The sequence below is a fragment of the Dipodomys ordii genome, unplaced genomic scaffold (assembly GCF_000151885.1).
Source record: "Dipodomys ordii isolate 6190 unplaced genomic scaffold, Dord_2.0 Scaffold15, whole genome shotgun sequence".
In the NCBI taxonomy this organism is placed as follows: Eukaryota; Metazoa; Chordata; class Mammalia; order Rodentia; family Heteromyidae; genus Dipodomys; species Dipodomys ordii.
The window spans coordinates 7,392,695-7,411,946 of record NW_012267231.1 but is presented as its reverse complement, the minus strand read 5'-3'; the positions used below and the strand labels follow the sequence as shown (position 1 = coordinate 7,411,946).

The following is a 19,252-nucleotide window of genomic DNA, read 5'->3' as shown; positions in this document are numbered from 1 at the left end:
GCCAAGAAGACAAGTGTACTTTCTCCCATTTAGGCAACATGTCACCGATCCTTGGTCTGTGGGGGGTATAGTTTTCCTGATAAATTAAGGAACTCCATACTTTGTAAATGGCCCATCCTTTTCAATGTAAGAAGAGAGTTAACTTCTTAAGTGAACCAGACCAAATGGCTGTGTTCAAACCCGGAGCTTTCTTGGTAGTCACTTGTCATGGGCCTAATCTCCCCCTTACAGTCTGTCCCTCATAAGTTGCAAACCTTTCTTTGGGCCTCCCGAGAGTGGAGTGGACTGGCTGTGTCTGACCTTGAACGTGGAGAGAGCCAGGCACTGGGTCAGTGCTTACGGCAGCCGTGCCTCTGCTTCTTCCCACGGGCTGCTTCCCCCGCACCGTGTAACCACCCCTTCTCCACACCCTCCAGATTTTGGTATGACTCGAGATATCTATGAGACAGACTACTACCGGAAAGGAGGCAAGGGCCTGCTGCCCGTGCGCTGGATGTCCCCGGAGTCACTTAAGGACGGCGTCTTCACCACCCATTCGGATGTCTGGTAGGACAAGTATTGATGCAAGGCCGGCCGGGTCCCTCTGGCCTCTGTGTATGCCATCGCTCAAAGTCCAGGGCTTTCTTTTCTTCTGGGTCTCTGTTGGTTCCCCCCTAATTTCCATCCTGAGCTCAATGCTGGGTGGGCCTCACACCTTCGTCTTGGAGGTGCTCCTGCTGTTGGTGGGGGGCCGCTAAAGAGAGAAGGGCATGGTGGGAACTCCCAAACATTTTCATCCATTTGTAGCGGCTTTCAATTACGTTCCCAGAAGTTAGAGCCATGCTTCTCCCCTGCCTGCCTTCCCCCTCTCTTCCTCTTTCTCAGTAGATAGCTACTGTGCTGATGCACCTGTCTCCCCTAGCGGCACCTTCAGAGCGGAGCCGCTTCTGTATTTTATTTGATTATTTGTTAACGTGAAGTCGTTGCTCAGAGATTGCAGTTGCGCATATCAGTTTATGAGCACCGTGCATCTTAGGCAATGTCACCCCTCGCATTGTTTCCCCCCATCTCTCCCAACCCCACCCATCCGTTCAAGTCGCTTGCACACATGTACGTGGAAAAGCATGGCTGTATTTGTCCACCCTTTCTCTCTCCATTCATCCACCCCTCCCCCTTGAGCTTCACCTTCCTCTGACAAAATGTGTTTGGGCTGGTATTCATTTTGTTAAACTGTGTGGGTTGGTTGTTGGAAGGAGCTGTGCTATTGGGATCTTCCCCCTTTAAAGCTTGTGACTCTTACATATTTTCCTCCTGGTCTCATCTGCGGCTTGCCTTCTCTCTGGAGGCACCCATCCCTGTAGACCCACGAGTGGTTTTGGAAAACCAGATGTCTCCCTTAGTAGTAGTGCGAATGTCTTGTGGTGAAAGGACACTGGCCAGGGAGTAGGAAGATTTCCCTGCAGCATTGTTTACCACTGTTCCTTGGAAACACTGTGGAGAGGCCATCAGGTTCTGAAATACAACTGAGCTTCTTGGCAGGCAAGAGACCTGGCACATCCACCTTCTAGAATTTCAGCAAGTGTCTTGGCTTTCCTCTCGGGAGATCCCGTTGCTGTTATGTTACGGAAATGGTAGTTGTTTACTCCCAACTGTGGATGACCGCAGAGAGGAACTATTTCAGTAGTGACCGACATCATTTTTAAACTTCATGAACCCTGTGTCATCAACAGTTCTGAGTCTCATTTGGAGGACAGGTGCAAATTGGAAATAGCATGGATATAGGACCCAGCAGAGCCCCATTGCTTCTTGAACCTCAGAGATGAGATCTGTTGGGCAGTGAGCCTGTCCAAGATGGTTACTTCTTTTCTGTCAAATCAACAAAGTGGATGCACCACTTCTGAGAGCGGAGGGGCAGAAAGCACACCTGGGTGTTCTCTTTCATGGGTTCGCTCTAGGCTTCGTGCTTCAGGAAGCTTTGAGGTCAGTTTGCAGGATGGAAGCGTAGGCAGGGTGGGCGGATGAAACCAGAGCTGTTAACTTCTCACCGAATGACTCTACCCAGATTCTGGTTAGCAGCCGTCACCAGCAGCAGCAGCAAAGGGACCACGTGGTGCTCCATGCTGATCCCTGCCCTTGAACTACATAACTGCTGTGAACCAACAAGAGAAAAACAGGCACCAAGGAGAGCAGGCCTCTGGGATTCATTCCATCAAATGGCCAGGCTCTGACAGTGCTGCAGTATTTTTGTTTTCTCACCCCAGCCTTTGAGGATACAGCGGGGGCGGGGGGGGAGGCCAGGATGTTGGGTTATGTGGGTTTCTCAGCTGTGCCTGGGTTCTGCTCCCCACACCCACCCCGCCCGCCGCCACACACACACACACACACACACAGAGAAGAATATGGGGCATGTTTAGAATGTATTTTGTAGCACAGGACAGTCATTCTTAAACGAAGTCTGAAGAACTGAGTTTGACTTGGTAGGAAGTTCCAGAATCAGAGGGCTGGGGAAAGCATCTCTGAGACTAGGCCCAGCCCTGAATCCTGTCCACAGCACTTTTCACAGCTGTCACTCAAGTGGCAAGTGGCAAGGCTGTGTTGGTCCCCAGGCCAGGATGGGGGCCACCAGACTTGAGGGAGGAGCGTGTGGCTCCAGTCATTCTCTGTGTGACTCCCTGTGGGCTGTCTCCTGCCCTCCAGTCTCCTCTGTCATCTAAGACTTTGTTACCGGGTTTTATAAATCATGGCAGCTTCTCCTTCAGCTCCTATTTCCCCTCACATGGCCCATCTGGCTTAGAGGACATGGCACACCCCTGGGCCTGGAGGAAGATGGGTCCAAACGACTGCAGATGGGGACACAAAGCCTGGTTGTATTCCCTGCCCAAGAATATGCATCGCTCCCCACCCGGCCTTTCTTTCTTGGCTTACTGAGCTTGCTAGGGATGGAGGGCTACGTCTACAGGCTCTGTAGTGAATTATGAAGGTAGTTGGACAGGACAGGGCAGCCTGGTGCTAGAGTTGGGAACTGGGCACCCGTGGCTCACACCTCTAATCCTAACACTTAGGAGGCTGAGATCGAAAGATCATGGTTTGAAGCCAGCCTGAGCAGAAAAGTCCCTGAGGCGCTTACCTCCAATTAAAGTGAAAAGCTAGAAGTAGAGTTGTGGCTCAAGAATGCCAGCCTTGAATGGAAATAGGCAAGTGAGAACAAAAGGCCTTGAATTTAAACCCCAGGACTGGCACAGAATGAAAAAAAAAGGGGGGGGGAGGAAGGTAAAGAGCTAGAAGTTGCTAGAACCCTCTAGAAAGGGTGCAGCAGACCCATAGCAGAAGGGACCAGATCTCTGGACACACCTTAGCCTCTGTTGGCAGTGGGACTGAGGAAACCAGGTTACCCCAGGTAGGGCTGCTCCAGTGGAATGAGGCGTTGGCTGCAGGTAAGACAGGAAATGAAGAGGGTGCAGGACAGAGTTCAGCTGGAGGCGCGCTGAGTTTGTGGATAGCTAAGTGACAAAGCTGGAGGAGAGCTGCCAGGGCTGCAAGGGCCAGTGTGGGAACCACCCAGCAAGAGTTAGATGCCTACAAGCCGCAACACAGGCCAGAGAGGGCACATGGGGCAGGAGAAGAGGGCCAGACCAGGCTGGAGTCAGGAATCATGGAAGTCTGATCATTGTGAGCCCCGGCCATGTTTTGGATGCGGGTGGATGCCAAGGCATGCCACAGATAGGACTGGAAAGGTTTTAGAAGGCAGGATTTCCACGAGTGAAGACAACAGAAAACCGCTTCCGTTGGCCCTCAGATGTTTCAAGCTGTGCTCTGGCCTTCGGGTCTGGCTTTTCTCAGTCTCTTGCACAACATGAAGATGATGTCTTTAATCCCCGGCAGTTAGAAAAGGACCTCAGTGTGGTCAAGTCTCCTGATTGCTAAGATTCTATTTATGTCTGACATCAGCTTTGAGTACCAATATGCACAGAAACCTTTTGTTCATAGGAAGGACTTAACACAGCAGACCAATCATTCTGAGTCAGAGACAGAGACCTCTGCCCCTGCCCCAGGATGGAAAATTACCCCGGCAGAGCCTCTTCCTTCAGGCTCGGCCAGTCCCGCTCAGGTTCCACCAGCAGGCCTCGTGGGCAGCCTGCTTTATTCCACTGACAGCATGATGGCAAATAGGATTTGTCAAGGGTAAAGATGTGCACGTTCACTTGGCAGATGATAACATTCCTCATGAGCCGGTAGCTCTATGAATTGTCTGTGTGTGTGATGCACCTGCTGTGGTTTGCTCTTCTGAACTAATGGGCCAAACTGCCTTGGTGGCAGGGCTGCCCATGGCTCTCCTAGCTGAGTATATTTCTCAGCCAGACTCTGTACAGAAGGGTCTTCGGGTATAACATACTCCATAAACCAGCACATCCCACCCCAGTACCTCCACCTGTGACAGAGCTCCCCCTTCCCCTCCCCCCTGGCCAGCAGGTCTTGAGTTCTGTGGTCTCTTCTCCCTTGGCTCAAAGCAAGATCCCTCTAAAAGCTTCATATAAAGGCCCAGGTTCCCGTCCCATACCTATCAAATCAGAGCCTACACAGAGGGTCCATATGGGGCATTATGGGATATAGGTCTCCTAACTCTTGGCTTGGAATGCCTCCGAGGAGCCTGAGATACTGGATCGCCCCAAATCTATGGCCAGGCTAGAACGCTGTGGTCTGCACGCATCACCCTGCGAGATGAATACGTGGTTGGGACGGGAAATGTGTGTGGTGAACATCAAGTGCTTCCAAACGGTTCAGGAACCATGGGAGGGAGGGAGGGAGGAAGGAAGGAAGGAAGGAAGGAAGGAAGGAAGGAAGGAAGGAAGGAAGGAAGGAAGGAAGGAGGTGTGAGGTCCTGCTAGTGTCCTTCCACGCCACTCACGCTTCTCTTCTCCTGCAGGTCCTTCGGGGTGGTCCTCTGGGAGATCGCCACACTGGCTGAGCAGCCATACCAAGGCTTGTCCAACGAGCAAGTCCTTCGCTTCGTCATGGAAGGCGGGCTTCTAGACAAACCAGACAACTGCCCCGACATGCTGTATGTATTCCCTGAGCCCTTTTCCCCACTCCTTGGATCTTTATCCCTCAAATGACTATTTCCCTGGGTCACATGACCTAAAACTTAGGAAGTACAGGAGTCATTCTCTCTGGTCCTGTGGGTATAGCCATCATCGGGAAAGGATTACAAGAGGAATCCTTTAGCCTCACAGAAGGCCAGAGTCGTTGTACACAAGCACCTTAATTCCTTAGTCCTTCAGTTTTTGTTTTGTTTTTTTGTGCCAGACCTGGAGCTTGAACTTGGACGCCTTAGTACTATCCTTTAACTGTTTTTTTTTTTTTTTTTGCTCAACGTTAGCACTCTACCATTTGAGCCACAGTTCCACTTCTGTCTTTTTTGGCAGTTAATTAGAGGTAGGAGTATCACAAACTTTCCTGCCCAGGCTGGTTTTGAACCGTGATCCTCAGATCTCAGCCTCCTGAGTAGCTAGGATGACTATCATGAGCCACCAGCACCCAGCTTCATCATTCTGTTTGGATTCATGGCTTTCCCTGGGATTTCTTGGGCCCAGGGTCTGTGAAATATGTGACCAAAGCAATCCCGGATCAACAGAGTAACAGAGAGTAAGAACGCAACACATAAGCCAAATTCCAGAGGGGGAGGGGGTTACCCAGAGAAGCTGGCAGGGGAGGGGGGAGGAGATGCCCTGAGGCTAGCCTCCCCCCTTCCCCCACTTGCAGCGTCTTCTCCACCTCTAGCAGGGCGGCTCCTGTGTTCGTGCCAGCCCATTACAAGGCTGGGCAGTGATGCCCACTGCATTTGCACAGTGGCACACAGTACAGGAATAGAGTTGGCCTACTGGGATCAGCAGTGGCTTGCCGGCTCACAAGTAGTTCCAGAGCCTCCCGCAGGTGTATGACTTTTGTTCCTGTGGTTTGGGGTTGGCCGTTGGAGCGGTATGTATTGTCTTTGTATTTTTTTCCCCCTCAAACGTTGGTGAAACAGTTGTCCCTGAGACACGCATGGGCCTCTTGAGTTTTTGGATCCACCTCCAGACAAGCAGAATTTTCATAGGAATTTAATCTGCCTGGGAAGCAGCCACCTGCCATGGGAAAGGCTGTGCACTTCCTGTTCCCAGGGCAGTGAGGAGGAAGTTGACACACAGAGGTCACTCCTGGATCTGAAAAGCTTCATTCAGGAGGCATTTCTGCTTCACCATCCAGAATGGCCCCACCCCCACCCCACCCTTGGCAAATCTGCCTCCTTTCCAAGAACAGAACAGCGTGAGGGAGAGGCAAGCTGGTTTCGTGGAAAGGGGAGTCTGTGGCGGCCTTCTTACGTGTTCTTCAAGAGGGGCTCACAGATAGGAAAGGAAGGGAAGAGGGGAGTCTTCAAGCCCTCTGGAGTTGCATGAAACCTGCTGGGCTCATGCAAAGAGACAGTGCTGGGTTGTGTGCTTTGAGGGGAACGGGCCTCCTTGGCAGCGCGGTAACCACAGGACGGGGGGGGGGGTTCAGCTCAGGCTCAGGAAGACCCCTTGGCTACTCCGCAGTGTCTGTATGAGCAGCAGGTGTCCTGAGGACTAGCCAGGAACACCCCCCCCAAATCTTGTCAGTGTCGCGGTGTGATCCAGCTTTAGAAGAAGGATGTCATCATCTGAACCCCGGGGTGTTTAGGTCTGCGAATCTCAGTGCCTCCACTCAGTTGAAATGGATTGAGCAACTACCACAAGACTGCATTTGGATTGTGGGTCTCTGCTGCACCCACATTTAAATGAATGAGGCAGCCAGTCCTCAGCTCTCTTTCATACCCAGGTCTGTCTGTGCGCTTAGCCTGCAAAGGCCATTGAACCCTCTGGGTGCACACTGGCTGCTAAGTCACCAAAAATGAGGGCAGACTTAGTCCTGGGTCTCATGAAACCTGGAGACCTGGATGAATCTGGCTTTCATACAGCAGAATAAAGGCTAGGACAGTGGTGTGAGTTCCACCATCAACACCCAGGGGACACCGGGTGCCACTCAGGAGGCTGAGTGAAGCCAGCCCAAGCAGGCGAATTCATGAGACTCTCATTTCCATTTAACCACCTAAAAATCGGAAGTAGAGATGTGGTTCATGTAGTGGAATGCCAGCTTTGGGCAAAAAAAAGCTAAGGGACAGCTTCCAAGCCCTGAGTTCAAGCCTTAGGACACACACACACACACATACACACAAATATAAGGACAGTTGTGCGATCACCAGGGCTGGCCAGCGTGTTTTGTTTTGTTTAAATGCCTTTTTTAAAGGAAGGATTTTTATCAGCTCATAAATCCTTCTAGAATCTATTGGAGAGTTCTCTTGTGTTAAAGAGTGTAAACAAGGTCTGGGATTCCACAGTGTAAAAAAGACTTCCTTTTATGGGCAGTGCTGGACAGGCCAGGGCTGGAGTGATTTCAAAGAGTCATCACATGGTTTGTTTGTGCTGATGTTACCACATCACTGCCCGGCCGGTGGCACCTTCTCAGCCCCCCCCCCCCGGCCACGGGGCACAGAGCCAGATGCATCTCGTGTTCTTGGCTCCGCCGAACTTCTATTCGGGGATAAGTTAGTTGGTTTGCCAGAGAGGAAATCGCAGCCCAGCCATAGAGATGAGTTCCACGTGTTTAGGGCCTCGCACCGGGGTGGTGTGGGGCCGGGTGGGGGTGTCTTTTTTTGGGAAATGCTGGGAGTATGGGAACTCTGGAGTGTTTGCACCTGACCAGAGCACAGGACACCACACTAGCTGCCAGTTTGTAAACCAAACCTTCCCAGGACATCTGACGGCCCCGGTGCATGGCGGAGGGGGAGGCCGTCTTCTTGCAGGCTTGTTGGCTTCCTGCTTCCGGTCTCCACTGAGACTTGACGAGGTGAGGCGTGAACCCCCAGGGTCAGAGCTCTGCCTATGGATGGTGTCCAGCCAGCAGGGGCCTGTGTTCTTTCTGTCTGTCGTCCCATAGTCCCCTTCCTCTGGACCTGGGAAGCTGTAGCTCTTCTTCAGCCTTATTAGTGGGAAAATGGAGCTTTCCTGTTTTCTGATTCTGGTTGAAGTTGAGTCAGTACCTTTAAGAGATGCTTCTGGCAGAAAGCCAGGGTGTGTGTGTGTGTGTGTGTGTGTGTGTGTGTAAGAGAGAGAGAGAGAGATTTGTTTTTTATGCCAATACTCAGGCTTGAACTCAGGGTCTAGGAATTATACCTTAGGCTGAAGGCTAGCACTCTACCACTTGAGTCACAGCGCCACTTCGAACTTTCTGGTGATTAGTGGAAGATAAGAATCCCATGGACTTTCCTGCCTGATACTGGCTTCAGCCCGGGATCTAAGCAGCTAAGATTACAGGCATGAGCCATTGGCACCCAGCTTCATTTCTTACCCCTTGCCTCTGTTGATCAGACCCCCAGGGTGGACGGTGTGAAGGAAGTCAGAGCCTTCTCAGGAGATGAGAATTGGGGTTCTTGTACCTTGGTTGTGCCTGGGTTCTGTGCTGATGAGAGCCACCCGGGTGGGTAGGGTGATGGTAGAACCATTTAACCTATATGAGATAGGGAAGCACAGAAAGAAGCCCTTAGGGTTAGCTACTTGGCCGTGGGGCCCCCTCTCAGACCGGTCCATCCACCCTCCGCCCTTCCCTCCTCAGGTTCGAGCTGATGCGGATGTGCTGGCAGTACAACCCCAAGATGCGGCCCTCCTTCCTGGAGATCATCGGCAGCATCAAGGATGAGATGGAGCCGGGCTTCCGCGAGGTCTCCTTCTACTACAGCGAGGAGAACAAGCCCCCCGAATCCGAGGAGCTGGACCTGGAGCCCGAGAACATGGAGAGCGTGCCCCTGGACCCCTCGGCCTCCTCCTCCTCCCTGCCTCTGCCCGACAGACACTCAGGACACAAGGCCGAGAATGGCCCGGGCCCTGGAGTGCTGGTCCTGCGAGCCAGCTTCGACGAGAGACAGCCGTACGCGCACATGAACGGCGGCCGCGCCAACGAGCGCCCGCTGCCGCTGCCCCAGTCGTCCACCTGCTGATGCTCGGAGCCGCTGACAGTAACGTGGACGCAGGGGCGGGCCGGGAGAGTGGGGCCCACCATGGAGTCACAAGCCTCCTGCACCTCAGTGGATCTTCAGAGCAACCATGGCTACCCAACGGGGGACAGCTTCTCCGCAGTAAACGCATTTGGGGTGTTCCTTTTTCAATATGCAAGCAGCCTTTTTATTTCCCTCCCCAAAACACTACTGGGCAAGGGCCTCTACACACCTGAATGATAACAATAGCAACACAGCCGCTCTGCCTCTCTCTCTCCTCTCTCTCTCTCTCTCTCTCTCTCTCTTTCTCTCTCTCCCTTTTCTGCTTCATAATGGAAAAAACAAACAACAAACCTCTGCAGCAAGCCCAACCAAGAAGTGTCCCCCCCCACCCCCCCGTGTCTACGCTCCCCGCACCCACCCGCCCGACACCATATATGTCTTTACACAAACATAGAACACGCACACACACGCACATAGAGAACAACTTTTTTTTTTTTTAACAATCTTTAGCCTTTTCATAGGGCCTTCCAAAAACTTAAAGGGTCATTGTTCATCCATGTTTGTTAACCATTTTTATGCTGCCAAATTTTTGCCAAAATCCTGGATTTGTGTTTCCTCCCCTCCCCCCGCCGTGGCCACGCCGCTCTGAGGCACGGGGGGGGGGGGTACATCCAGCAGGCCCTTGTTCACCTCCGGTTTAAGGGATGGGTGGGTGATGGGCCCCATGACCCCCCTCCTCCGACCCCCCACATCCACTCAGCTCTCCTTGATTATGACAACCAGGCTGTTACGGGGCTGATGAGAAAACGGGGTTCTCTTCTGTGGACATTGTGCCATTCTCTTCCCCAGCCTCCTCCCTACTGACCTCCACCACCCCACCCCAAGGGACACAGACGGGCCGGGGCTGCAGGCGGGCATTCAGACACACAGTAGCGGGAAGAATAGCAGGCGACAGATTCAAGCATTCTAAGCTCTGTGACTAGGACTTCCTCACGGTCTTACAGTTCTATGTTAGACCAGGAAAACATTTGCATACACGTCGTCTTTAATGTCACTTTTATAACTTTTTTATGATTCAGATATTCATCTATATGTCTGTACAGAAAAAAAAGCTGCTATTTTTTTTTGGTTATTGTTCTTTATCTTTGTGGATTTAATCTATGAAAAGTTACAGGTCTCCTTTTTCTTCTCTTCTGCTCACTCCAAGAAAACTTCTTAATGCTTTGTACTAGAGTGTGTGATTTCCGCCTCCCCCCACCCCCTTTTGCTCTTCTCCCAGCAATGGATACTTCTGGACCATAATTTGCCATTAACTCTTTGATGCCTGGTGGTTTTTTGTTGTTGTTGTTTGTTTTTATCTTTTTGTGGATTTTTTTTCTCTTTTTATTTTGGTTTTTCTTTTGTTTTTTGGAGGGTTTTTTTTTAATGTAAATACATCTCTCCCTTTCCTGCTGTCCCCAGTCCCATTCGTTGTATTCTAACCTGTAGGTTCTGTGGACACAAGGTTAGGGCATGAGCAGATGGGGCTGGGGTGGAGGCCACAGGACCTCGTTCCCCTCTGTGGTCAGGTGCCCCTTCTGTCCCAGACCAGACGTGATACAAACTCAGGTCAGAAAACAAAACAGAATAGCTCACATGTCCTTGTTGGGTATTTGTCCTCCTCATTGTCTTATCTGTCACTTTCCCTTGCCGCTCTTTTGGTGGTAACATGCATCTATCTGTATTTAGAGAGAGAGAGAGATTCTTGGGTACAACAGCAGTATTCAACTGCAGACACTTAGGCATTTGGAATGCTGATTTTTTTTGATCATTTTTATTTCATGACTATTTAATCCTTCCATCCCCTGAAACACCTGTACAGCAAGCAGAATGTGGCTTGGCCATCTTCATCGGACCTACCTGTGCCTTACAGCCACAGCAGGCCGGTGGTGGGGGAGGGTGCTGCGCACGGGGCCTGCCAGCCTGAGTGCGAACAGGGCAGTGCTAGCTGCACAGCAGCCCCGGATTCCTTCATTCTCTCCTAGGAGATGGGAGCCTGGCCTTGGCGGGCCTTCCTTGGCTGGGAATCTCGGTCCTGGGGTGCAGGAAGGACAGAGTCTTGCTCGATTACGTTTTGTTTTTCACAGCACACGCATTGCTTCTGGGATGAAATGTTAAAAAAAAAAAAATGAGTGAGCACAAAGCTCAAAGATGATGACTGCTAGTCGTGGCTGGAGATTAAATCCAGAAAAGCAAAGGTGCCAAGCTTTTCTGCTTGTGAGTAGATTCAGTCTCAGCTTTCTTACTAGCCTCAGTCAGTGTTTCCCCTTAAAAAGAAAAAAAAAAGAAAACGCTAAATAAGAACGTATTATGAGTAGTTTTCTTTTAATTTATTTTGTGATACCAGTAGAGAATCCCCCATTATGAACTTAAAGGCAAAGGTTAGAATGTGTGTATGTGTGTGTGTGTGTGTGTGCAGGACAGGATAGTTTTGGGGGTGTTTTGGTTATTGCTTTTCAAACATTTATCTACCTCACTCTTATTTTTTTATATGTGTATATAGGGAAAAAAAAGAAAAAAAAAAACAAGAAACCATCTCACACTTCACCTGACAATAGGCCATTGATACTGCTAACCTCATTCATACCACAGACCACACACACACACACACACACACACACACACACACACACACAGGTGACACAGGGAGAGGTCAGGCTGCATTCCGGGGTCCAAACAACACTAACTCGCTTCTGCACCTATTTCCAGTGGCTTGCCTTTGCTTTTCTGTTTTGAGCTAGTTCTTTTCCTCTCCTCCTCCGTGATTGCAAGGTCTTAGGATTTCCCGCGCTCCTTCATTCAGCAGCCTCTATGACCGCTGGGTGGGGGGGGAGGAGGGGTGGTTCACGAGAACATAGAGTGGGGGTCACCTGTCGCCTCCACCTCTGGAACCACTGCTTTAGACAGATTGAATGGCCAATATGTTTGGTCCCTGAGAGAGCAGGTGTTCCTCGAGTTTGAGGGACAGAAGATGCCCACACCTATAGTCTTGTCTGGAAGGAGCCCCACATGTGTCTTATATTGGGGACATCCGGGTGGCTCCCCTAGCTTCCTGTGCCGAGACAGACCCAGGCAAGACTAATCAACAGTCAGAGACCTTGATCCCCCTACACCCTACTCAGGAGCACAGAGGCTCTCGCGGGACGGCCAGTGGCATCCCCAGACAGTGGCACGTGACCCATCTTACCCACACTGCCTCGTCCCCTAGGGGTAAACAAGGACGGGCCAAACCTGAGGGCCGGCTAGGCCAGAGGTCAGTGCCCAGCCTTCCTCCAGAGCTGGGCCTCCATCGCCCTGTTACCCTGCTGCTTAGAGGAGTGGATGAGAGACTGTGGTCACAGGCCTTTGAGGATGGCAGCATGGCAACTTGGTAGGCGGTTCTTCCTCGAGTATTGGTGAGCACTAGACAGCTCAGTCCTCAAGAGTTCAGCTCGGGAGCCTCCGTCCTCCTGAAAGAATGCTAGCCGCCTCCTTCTGGTCTGTGGGATCTTCAGGTCACCGAGACACGTCCTATCTGATCAGGGTTTCTTTCTTCAGCACTGTACGTGACCCCTTTGGAATCATGGCCTCTCCTCTCTTTGCACAAACCTACCGCTTTCCACAACTGGATTTCTACAGGTCATTCAGCTGGTGATAGGGTTTTGTTTCAGCTGTCCAAGTTGTTGTCTTTTTTTTTTTCTTTTTGGTTTTGTCTCGATGTGTGTTTTCTTATAGAATAGCTTTTAAGTGGAGAGAAAATACCTGCCAGTAGTGTCCCTCCTAAAAGCCTCCGAGGCACTTCAATCAAAAGCGGAAATTGTGCCCGTGGGATGGTACAGTCCCTTTCACTTCCACCTCCATGATAACCAAGGCATCGCTCACATCCCCACACTGTATGCTGCTTTTTTTCCCCACCTCTTCTTGGTTTTTCTCTTCTGTTTGCCGCGTTGTGGCATCTTCCGTGCACTCTCCTTTTCTGGCAACAGCTCACGTTGCTTGACGTTCACGTGAACCACTGAGGCACATGAGTTGATGTGGGCATGAAGGCAGTCCCCCAGCCCTGGCATTGGATACCCAGTCTGAATGAACTCCCAGGAGCACAGAACACCGTGTGCGTTCATGGCTGCGGCCAGCCTCTCCCCTCAACCTGTTTGGAGACTCAGAACACTATTGGTACCTTTTGATGATAGAAAGCGTGGCTTCGTCAGACAGAAAGGTGGTGATGGTGAAACCATACCAGACGGCAAAATGTGCGGTAGGAGGAAGCCATGCATCCTGCTTGTGTGCCTGATGCCAAATTTAAGGCCAGTCTGACCTACGGAAGCCTCTGGGTTTTTCCTTCTCAGCCGCCCATCTCTGTGGGCAGGTGGCCGACGTCCCCCTGAATTTAGGTGGGTGAGAAGGTGGCAGCATTCACCACAGCCCCTCACCTGACACTAACCAGGGGGCTCCCAGATTGGCCAGAGCATGCCGAAGGCAACTCCTTTCCACAATACGAACACACCCTTCGTGCGGCTGGGGCTGTCCAGGACATAGCCCACTCCAGCAACCGCGTTCACAGTTCGGGGCTTGTTCTTCTGTTATTGTTACCTTCATGTAACATGGGTGTCAGCTTTTTATTTTTTTTTTCCCTCTGGGCTAAGCAGCATTGGGAAACCCAGACCCAAGATCCACTCCTTGAGAGCGAGCGAGTGATGACAGTCACTCTCCTAGGGGCAACAAAATGAGAGCTTGGAAGAGAGGCCATGGTTGAGACTGGACATCTGTTGTCAGAGACGCTGAAGATCCTAGCCTTGGACTGGGCCAGAGGGTTTCATGTTTGGCCACCATCTTGGATGACTAGTGAGTCTTGTAAAGAAAATGAAGATTCCTTATTGATGGTACCAGGAATCGTGGCATGAAGAGAAGCGTTACGGGAAGACGGGGTGGCAGGGGGGGTGGGGGGGGTCACTGGGATTGGAGGAAATGTACTCCACGCTTTGGACGTGATCATTTCTGAAGGTTATCGGATCACATGAAGGCTCAGCAGCCATCATGGGTATTTGGTTTCAACCTAACCTCTCGCTCTGGAAACTTCACACGGAGTTGTCGTGACGTTGTTCAAGAACACAAGACTGGGTCACACTCACCAGTTGAGTTTGTCAGTTCTGGGGCATGACGTTAAGGTTTTGTTTTTATTTTGTTTCCTCAAGAACATAATTAATCATTTGTATGTCTGAGTTTATGTGTCCTCATCTTTCTGGTAAACATTTTTTTTAATTAGTCATTCATTAGTATTTCCAATAGGGCTCTTAAGTCCAGTAGATTACGGGTAGTCAGTTGACGAAGATCTGGTTTACAAGAACTAATTAAATGTTTCATTGCATTTGTTTTTGTAAGAACATAGAATAATTTTATAAAATATTTGTAGTTTATAATTGCCGAAAATAATTTAAAGACACTTTTTTTTCCCTCTGTGTGCAAGTGTGTGTTTGTGATCCATTTTGTTATTTTCTTTTAGGACACCTGTTTACTAGCGAGCTTTACAATATGCCAAAAATAAACACAAAACAAAACAAAAAAACAAAAAAAAAGATTCCCCCCCCCCAGGACCCAAGATGTGGTTCACCCTCTTTTACCACCCCGCCCCCTGCCATGCTTTGTTACCCTAGTTTATAACAAAAGGAATGATGAAACTTCAAAAATAGTTCTGTATTTTCAGTATCTTGGTCTTCTAGAACCTTCTGGTTGGGAAGGAGTTCTTTTTTTCCCAGTCATTTCCCTTTGGAGTGTAGCAACTTTCAACAAATAGAAGGAACAACCTCACTGAAGGTAGCAGAGGTGTGGTCGCCTAGCAGGGGACCATACTGTTGGCATCTGGCTTGATTATGATCCTTGTTCTACAATGCCATGGAGATGGAAGGACTTCAGGGTCCAGTGGATGGTTTTACAATGACCACCCAGAACATTCTAGGACACATGGGCCATCCATTTAAAGATCTCCTATCATGTGACTGCCCTATTCTAACAAGGAAGAGACCTTATTTACTTTTTATTTAAGGTACAACACTGAGGATATATGATTATTCTTTCCAGTACAGAACAAATTTCCTTTTAATAAAAAACCAATTTACAACATAATTCACTTTTTTATTTTTTAAGTTTAATCTTGTGCCCTTGGGCTCCCATGGCGGTGGGCTGTGGGCTGTGGGCTGTGTCTGTACACCTCCACAGGATACTTCTTATTGGAAACATCTGGAACTTTTTGGGGGGGTTGGGGGAGGCCTCAAGGCTGGTATTCTACAGCTTGAGCTATGCTTCCAGTTCCAAGAATCTGGAACTTTTTGCAATCCATATGAGAATGGTCCAGAAACTATGTGATTCTGGTTTGGAACGTTCTCATCTGGACGTTTGGCATTGTGTAGAGGGAGCCAAGGTGGCTGATACCTGGCGAACCCTCCGGTCTGCTTCCTACTCCAGTGAGGTTGGAAGGAAAGTTTTGCCAGAGTTTGTCTACCTCTGGGATTAAAAAAAAAAAATTAAAGAAAAAATCAAGCTAGAACGTGCGATGGAACAGATGCATCGCATATAATTCATTTTCTGAGTTTTCTTGTTTTAAAAAAAGGTTTTTTTAAAAAAAAGTTAAAAAAGAAAAAAAAAGAAAAAGGTAATAACATGGCCAATTTGTTACATAAAATGACTTTTCTGTGTATAAATTATTCCTAAAAAATTCTGTTTATATTAAAAAAAATCAGTAGATAAAAAAATTTTCAAAATGTTTTTTTGTATATTCTGTTGTAAGAATGTATTCCTGTTACTGCGATATACTCTGGGTTCTTTACATTAAGAAGAAGAAGAAGAAAAAACTTTTGTCTATTTTGAATGGCTGGAGCTAAGGTGATTTTAGTTTCTCTTACTCTGCTTTTTCTAGTTAGTTCAAGTACTACATGGTTTAAGTTAAATAAATGAATTCTGTATGCACTTTGGTCTCCCGTTCTGTCTCCTTTTCTTCTCTGGAATCTTCGCTGTGCTTCTGTGGCAGAGTCCGGCCTCTGTACATGTGTCACTTAGAAGCGTCGTCTGTTCCTGCCAAGGCCCAATCTGAACTGCTGACAGCTGGGGCTCCGGCAGGCAAATGCTGGGGAGACTTGGGGAGCTCATCTCCCTCTTAAATCAACTTGAATGCATGATGTACAGAGTCTGGTGCTTCTGTTTTGACTGACTGCCTCCTCCTCCCCATAACTTCAGGTGACAAAACTCAGGCCCAGCAGGTGTGTGATCTATATGACTCTTTAGTCCAGGGTCTATGTAATTGTGACTCCGGGTCCTTATTGGTACTTCCTTGGCTAACATATAGGGTGCCAGGAAGAACCAGAAATGCTGCACACAGGATGTGGTTGTTTTGGGTGTTCCAGTGGGTTAGTCCCTGTCTAGCCAGTGATCCACGATCCTTGTCCAGCTCCCAGAAATCAATCATCTACACATCAGCATCTTTATTCCGGGATCGGGGAAATGGGTTATGGTAGGAAAAGAAAACGAGCTACGCATGTTCTAGAATCAGACCGAAGATGTCTTAGAGGAGGCCAGGAGGACCACACTGGCTGTCTCACTCAACATTGACCGAGGGAACTTCTACTCCAATGATCAGAGCCTCCAGATGAAGTGCTAATTAGCAAGCTGTAAGCAGTAGACATAAATCAGAGGCCAAGGTTACTGAAGTCCTGCCGAGTCTCACAGGTAGGTAGTGTGCCAACAGAAGGCCTTTTTTGTTTTTCTTTTGTCAGTCCTGGGGCTTGAACTCAGGGCCTCGGCACTGTCCCTGAGCTCTTTTCGCTCAAGGCTGTGCTACTTTGAGCCACAGCACCACTTGTGGTTCACTGGAGATAAGAGCCTCACGGACTTTCTTGCCCAGGCTGGCTTTGAACTGTGATCCCTGGGTCTCAGCCTCCTGAGTAGTTAGGATGACAGGTGTGAGCCACCAATGCCGGGCCAGCTGGTCTTTCTGAAAACACATTTGAGTCCCAGGGTTTCCATTCTCTGCCACCACCGAGGGTCCAGGGGCCTTCGCTAGATGACGGGGAAGTCTGGTTTCCAAGTTTAGGCTGATACCAGGCCTGCAGGCCGTGCTGGTACGTTCTCCACTCGGCCTGCCCACCAACAGAGAGCAGTTTCATTAGGATGAAAGCCCTGGGCCTTTCAGCGTGAGAACCTCTCCCCTCCATGGCACTTCTTAGGGGGTTTCTGTGTGGAGGGCCACAGATCCCGGTATGTATTTCCTTTGCATTTTGTCACAAAATGCCTGAGGCTGACATAAGACATTTTGCTCTCTGCATCCAGAGATTCCTAGAACATGGTCCCACGCCAGCGTTGTTCTGAGGACCCCGTGGCTGACCACAGAGTGTGTGAGGCAAGACCATACCACGTTGCAAATCTGGAAGCGGAGAGCAATTCTGGGGCCACCACAGCCTTAGCAGCAGCAGCAGCTCCCGAGTCACACAGGAGGCTACGACCGCTTCCCAGGGCAGAGCCTCCCACCGCCTACGGGCCCCTGCAGGCCCCACTTCTATCCCCCAATATCAGACGGGGCACCAAACTCCCAACACACACACCCTCTGGGAGACAAATCACGACTACACCACAGGCAGCTACCAGTCCATAGACTCAGACCAACCCTGTATCCACCGTAACAGCCTCACACATACCACCAGGAATCCAGGCCATTGACACAGACCAGACGCTAATGCGTTCTTAGAAAACATCAAAGCAGGACAGGGGGAGAGCAGATACTAAACAAATCTACCCTGGGGGAGCTCTGTGCCTGCCAACTGAATATCTAAATCTGTTTTAATGTGTATGATGTGTGTGTCATATGATCTGAAAAAAACACAACACTGAAGTCAGGCTCTGGAGTCTCCCGGTTTTCCTGGGTCCCACGACTGGAGGTGGAGAAGTTTGAGGCCTCTTGCAGCAGCTGTTTGCCCCTAAGAACAGAAGAGTTTACTCATAAGCAACCATGAACGAGGGCATCCACGTGCCCCAAACCATCCCCCCCATCTCCTGACATCTGCCCACACCTGTTGCACGTCACACAATCCAGGTTTATTCACAAAGGGGAAGGGGGGGGAGTTGTGACATCTGTGGCAAATGCACAAGTGTGCAGGAGGCCTAGCAGCAAGACAGGCAAGGCCTGTCCAGTCCTGTGGTTGGTTTGGGGTTCGATTTGTTGGGCACTGGGGAATTGCACCCGGGCATTTGTGCATTCCAGGCAAGTACTTTCCTGAATGTTCTCGCTAGTCCTAGTTCCTATGTTATTAGGTTGCAATTTGTCTGTTCCTCTTTTTTTTTTTTAAACAGTAAATGAATCCAGCCCACTAAATGATCACGTGGAAAATGGTAGTGGTGAGCACACACCAACATGACAAGGAATTCCTGCCTGCGGTTGGTGGCTCATGCCTGAAAACCTGGCTGCTTCTAGAAGCTGAGATTTGAGAATCATGCTTCAGATACATCCACGATGCTCTTTATTTCCAAACATAATCAGTTAAGAAGTCAGAAGTGGCTGGGAAGGTGTCTCAGTGGTTGATTGCTTGCCTTGCATGCATGAGGCCCTGGGTTCGATTCCACAGCACCATATAAGCAGAAAAATGTGGAAGTGGTGCTGTGGGTCAAGTGGTACAGCGCACGCCTTGAGCTGAAGAGCTGAAGGACAGTGTCCAGGCCCGGAGTTCAGGTCTCATGACTGACAAATAAGTCAGAAGTGGAGGTGTGGCTCAAGTGGTAGAGTGCCAGCCAGGAGTGGAAAATGTCGAGCAAGGGCTCAAGGTCCTGAATTCAAGTCCCTATTCATTCCAAAGGAATCCATGGGTTCATAGTGAAAATGCCCCCCACAACACGCTGAACACGGAGCACGTGGCTGTGGGCAGTGTGTCACAGGTCAACACAAGAAGTTGAAATGGGAGACTGTGATTTTCAAATTCAGGGGTCAGAGTGATAATGGAGGGAAGCCAAGCCCAGTCCTTAAGTTTGTTCTCAGACCAGACAGTATCAGGGGCGATGGAAAACCGCCGCAAACAGGAGAGAGAGCAGACCCTCAGAACATCCACCAGAATCTTCCTGCAGCCCGGTGCGCGCGCCATCCAGACGAAAGAACTGAAATCAGGGACTGGAACAGACGTGTGAGCACCGGTGTTCCCTGCGGCCTTTACTAACCAGAGCCACTGTCCCATC

At 49.8% G+C, this 19,252-nt stretch overlaps 1 protein-coding gene across 1 annotated transcript in view; it reads left to right on the top strand.

Moving 5' to 3' along the window:
* Igf1r (insulin-like growth factor 1 receptor) overlaps window positions 1–11,580 on the top strand; it is a 223,329-nt gene extending 211,749 nt beyond the window's left edge. Inside the window, exons 19-21 of the mRNA XM_013012046.1 lie at window positions 417–546; window positions 4,904–5,038; window positions 8,647–11,580. Coding sequence (XP_012867500.1) covers window positions 417–546; window positions 4,904–5,038; window positions 8,647–9,028 — 647 coding nt within the window. The 3' untranslated portion in view covers window positions 9,029–11,580. The remainder of the gene's footprint in view (window positions 1–416; window positions 547–4,903; window positions 5,039–8,646) is intronic.
* The last annotated feature ends 7,672 nt before the right edge of the window (window positions 11,581–19,252 follow it).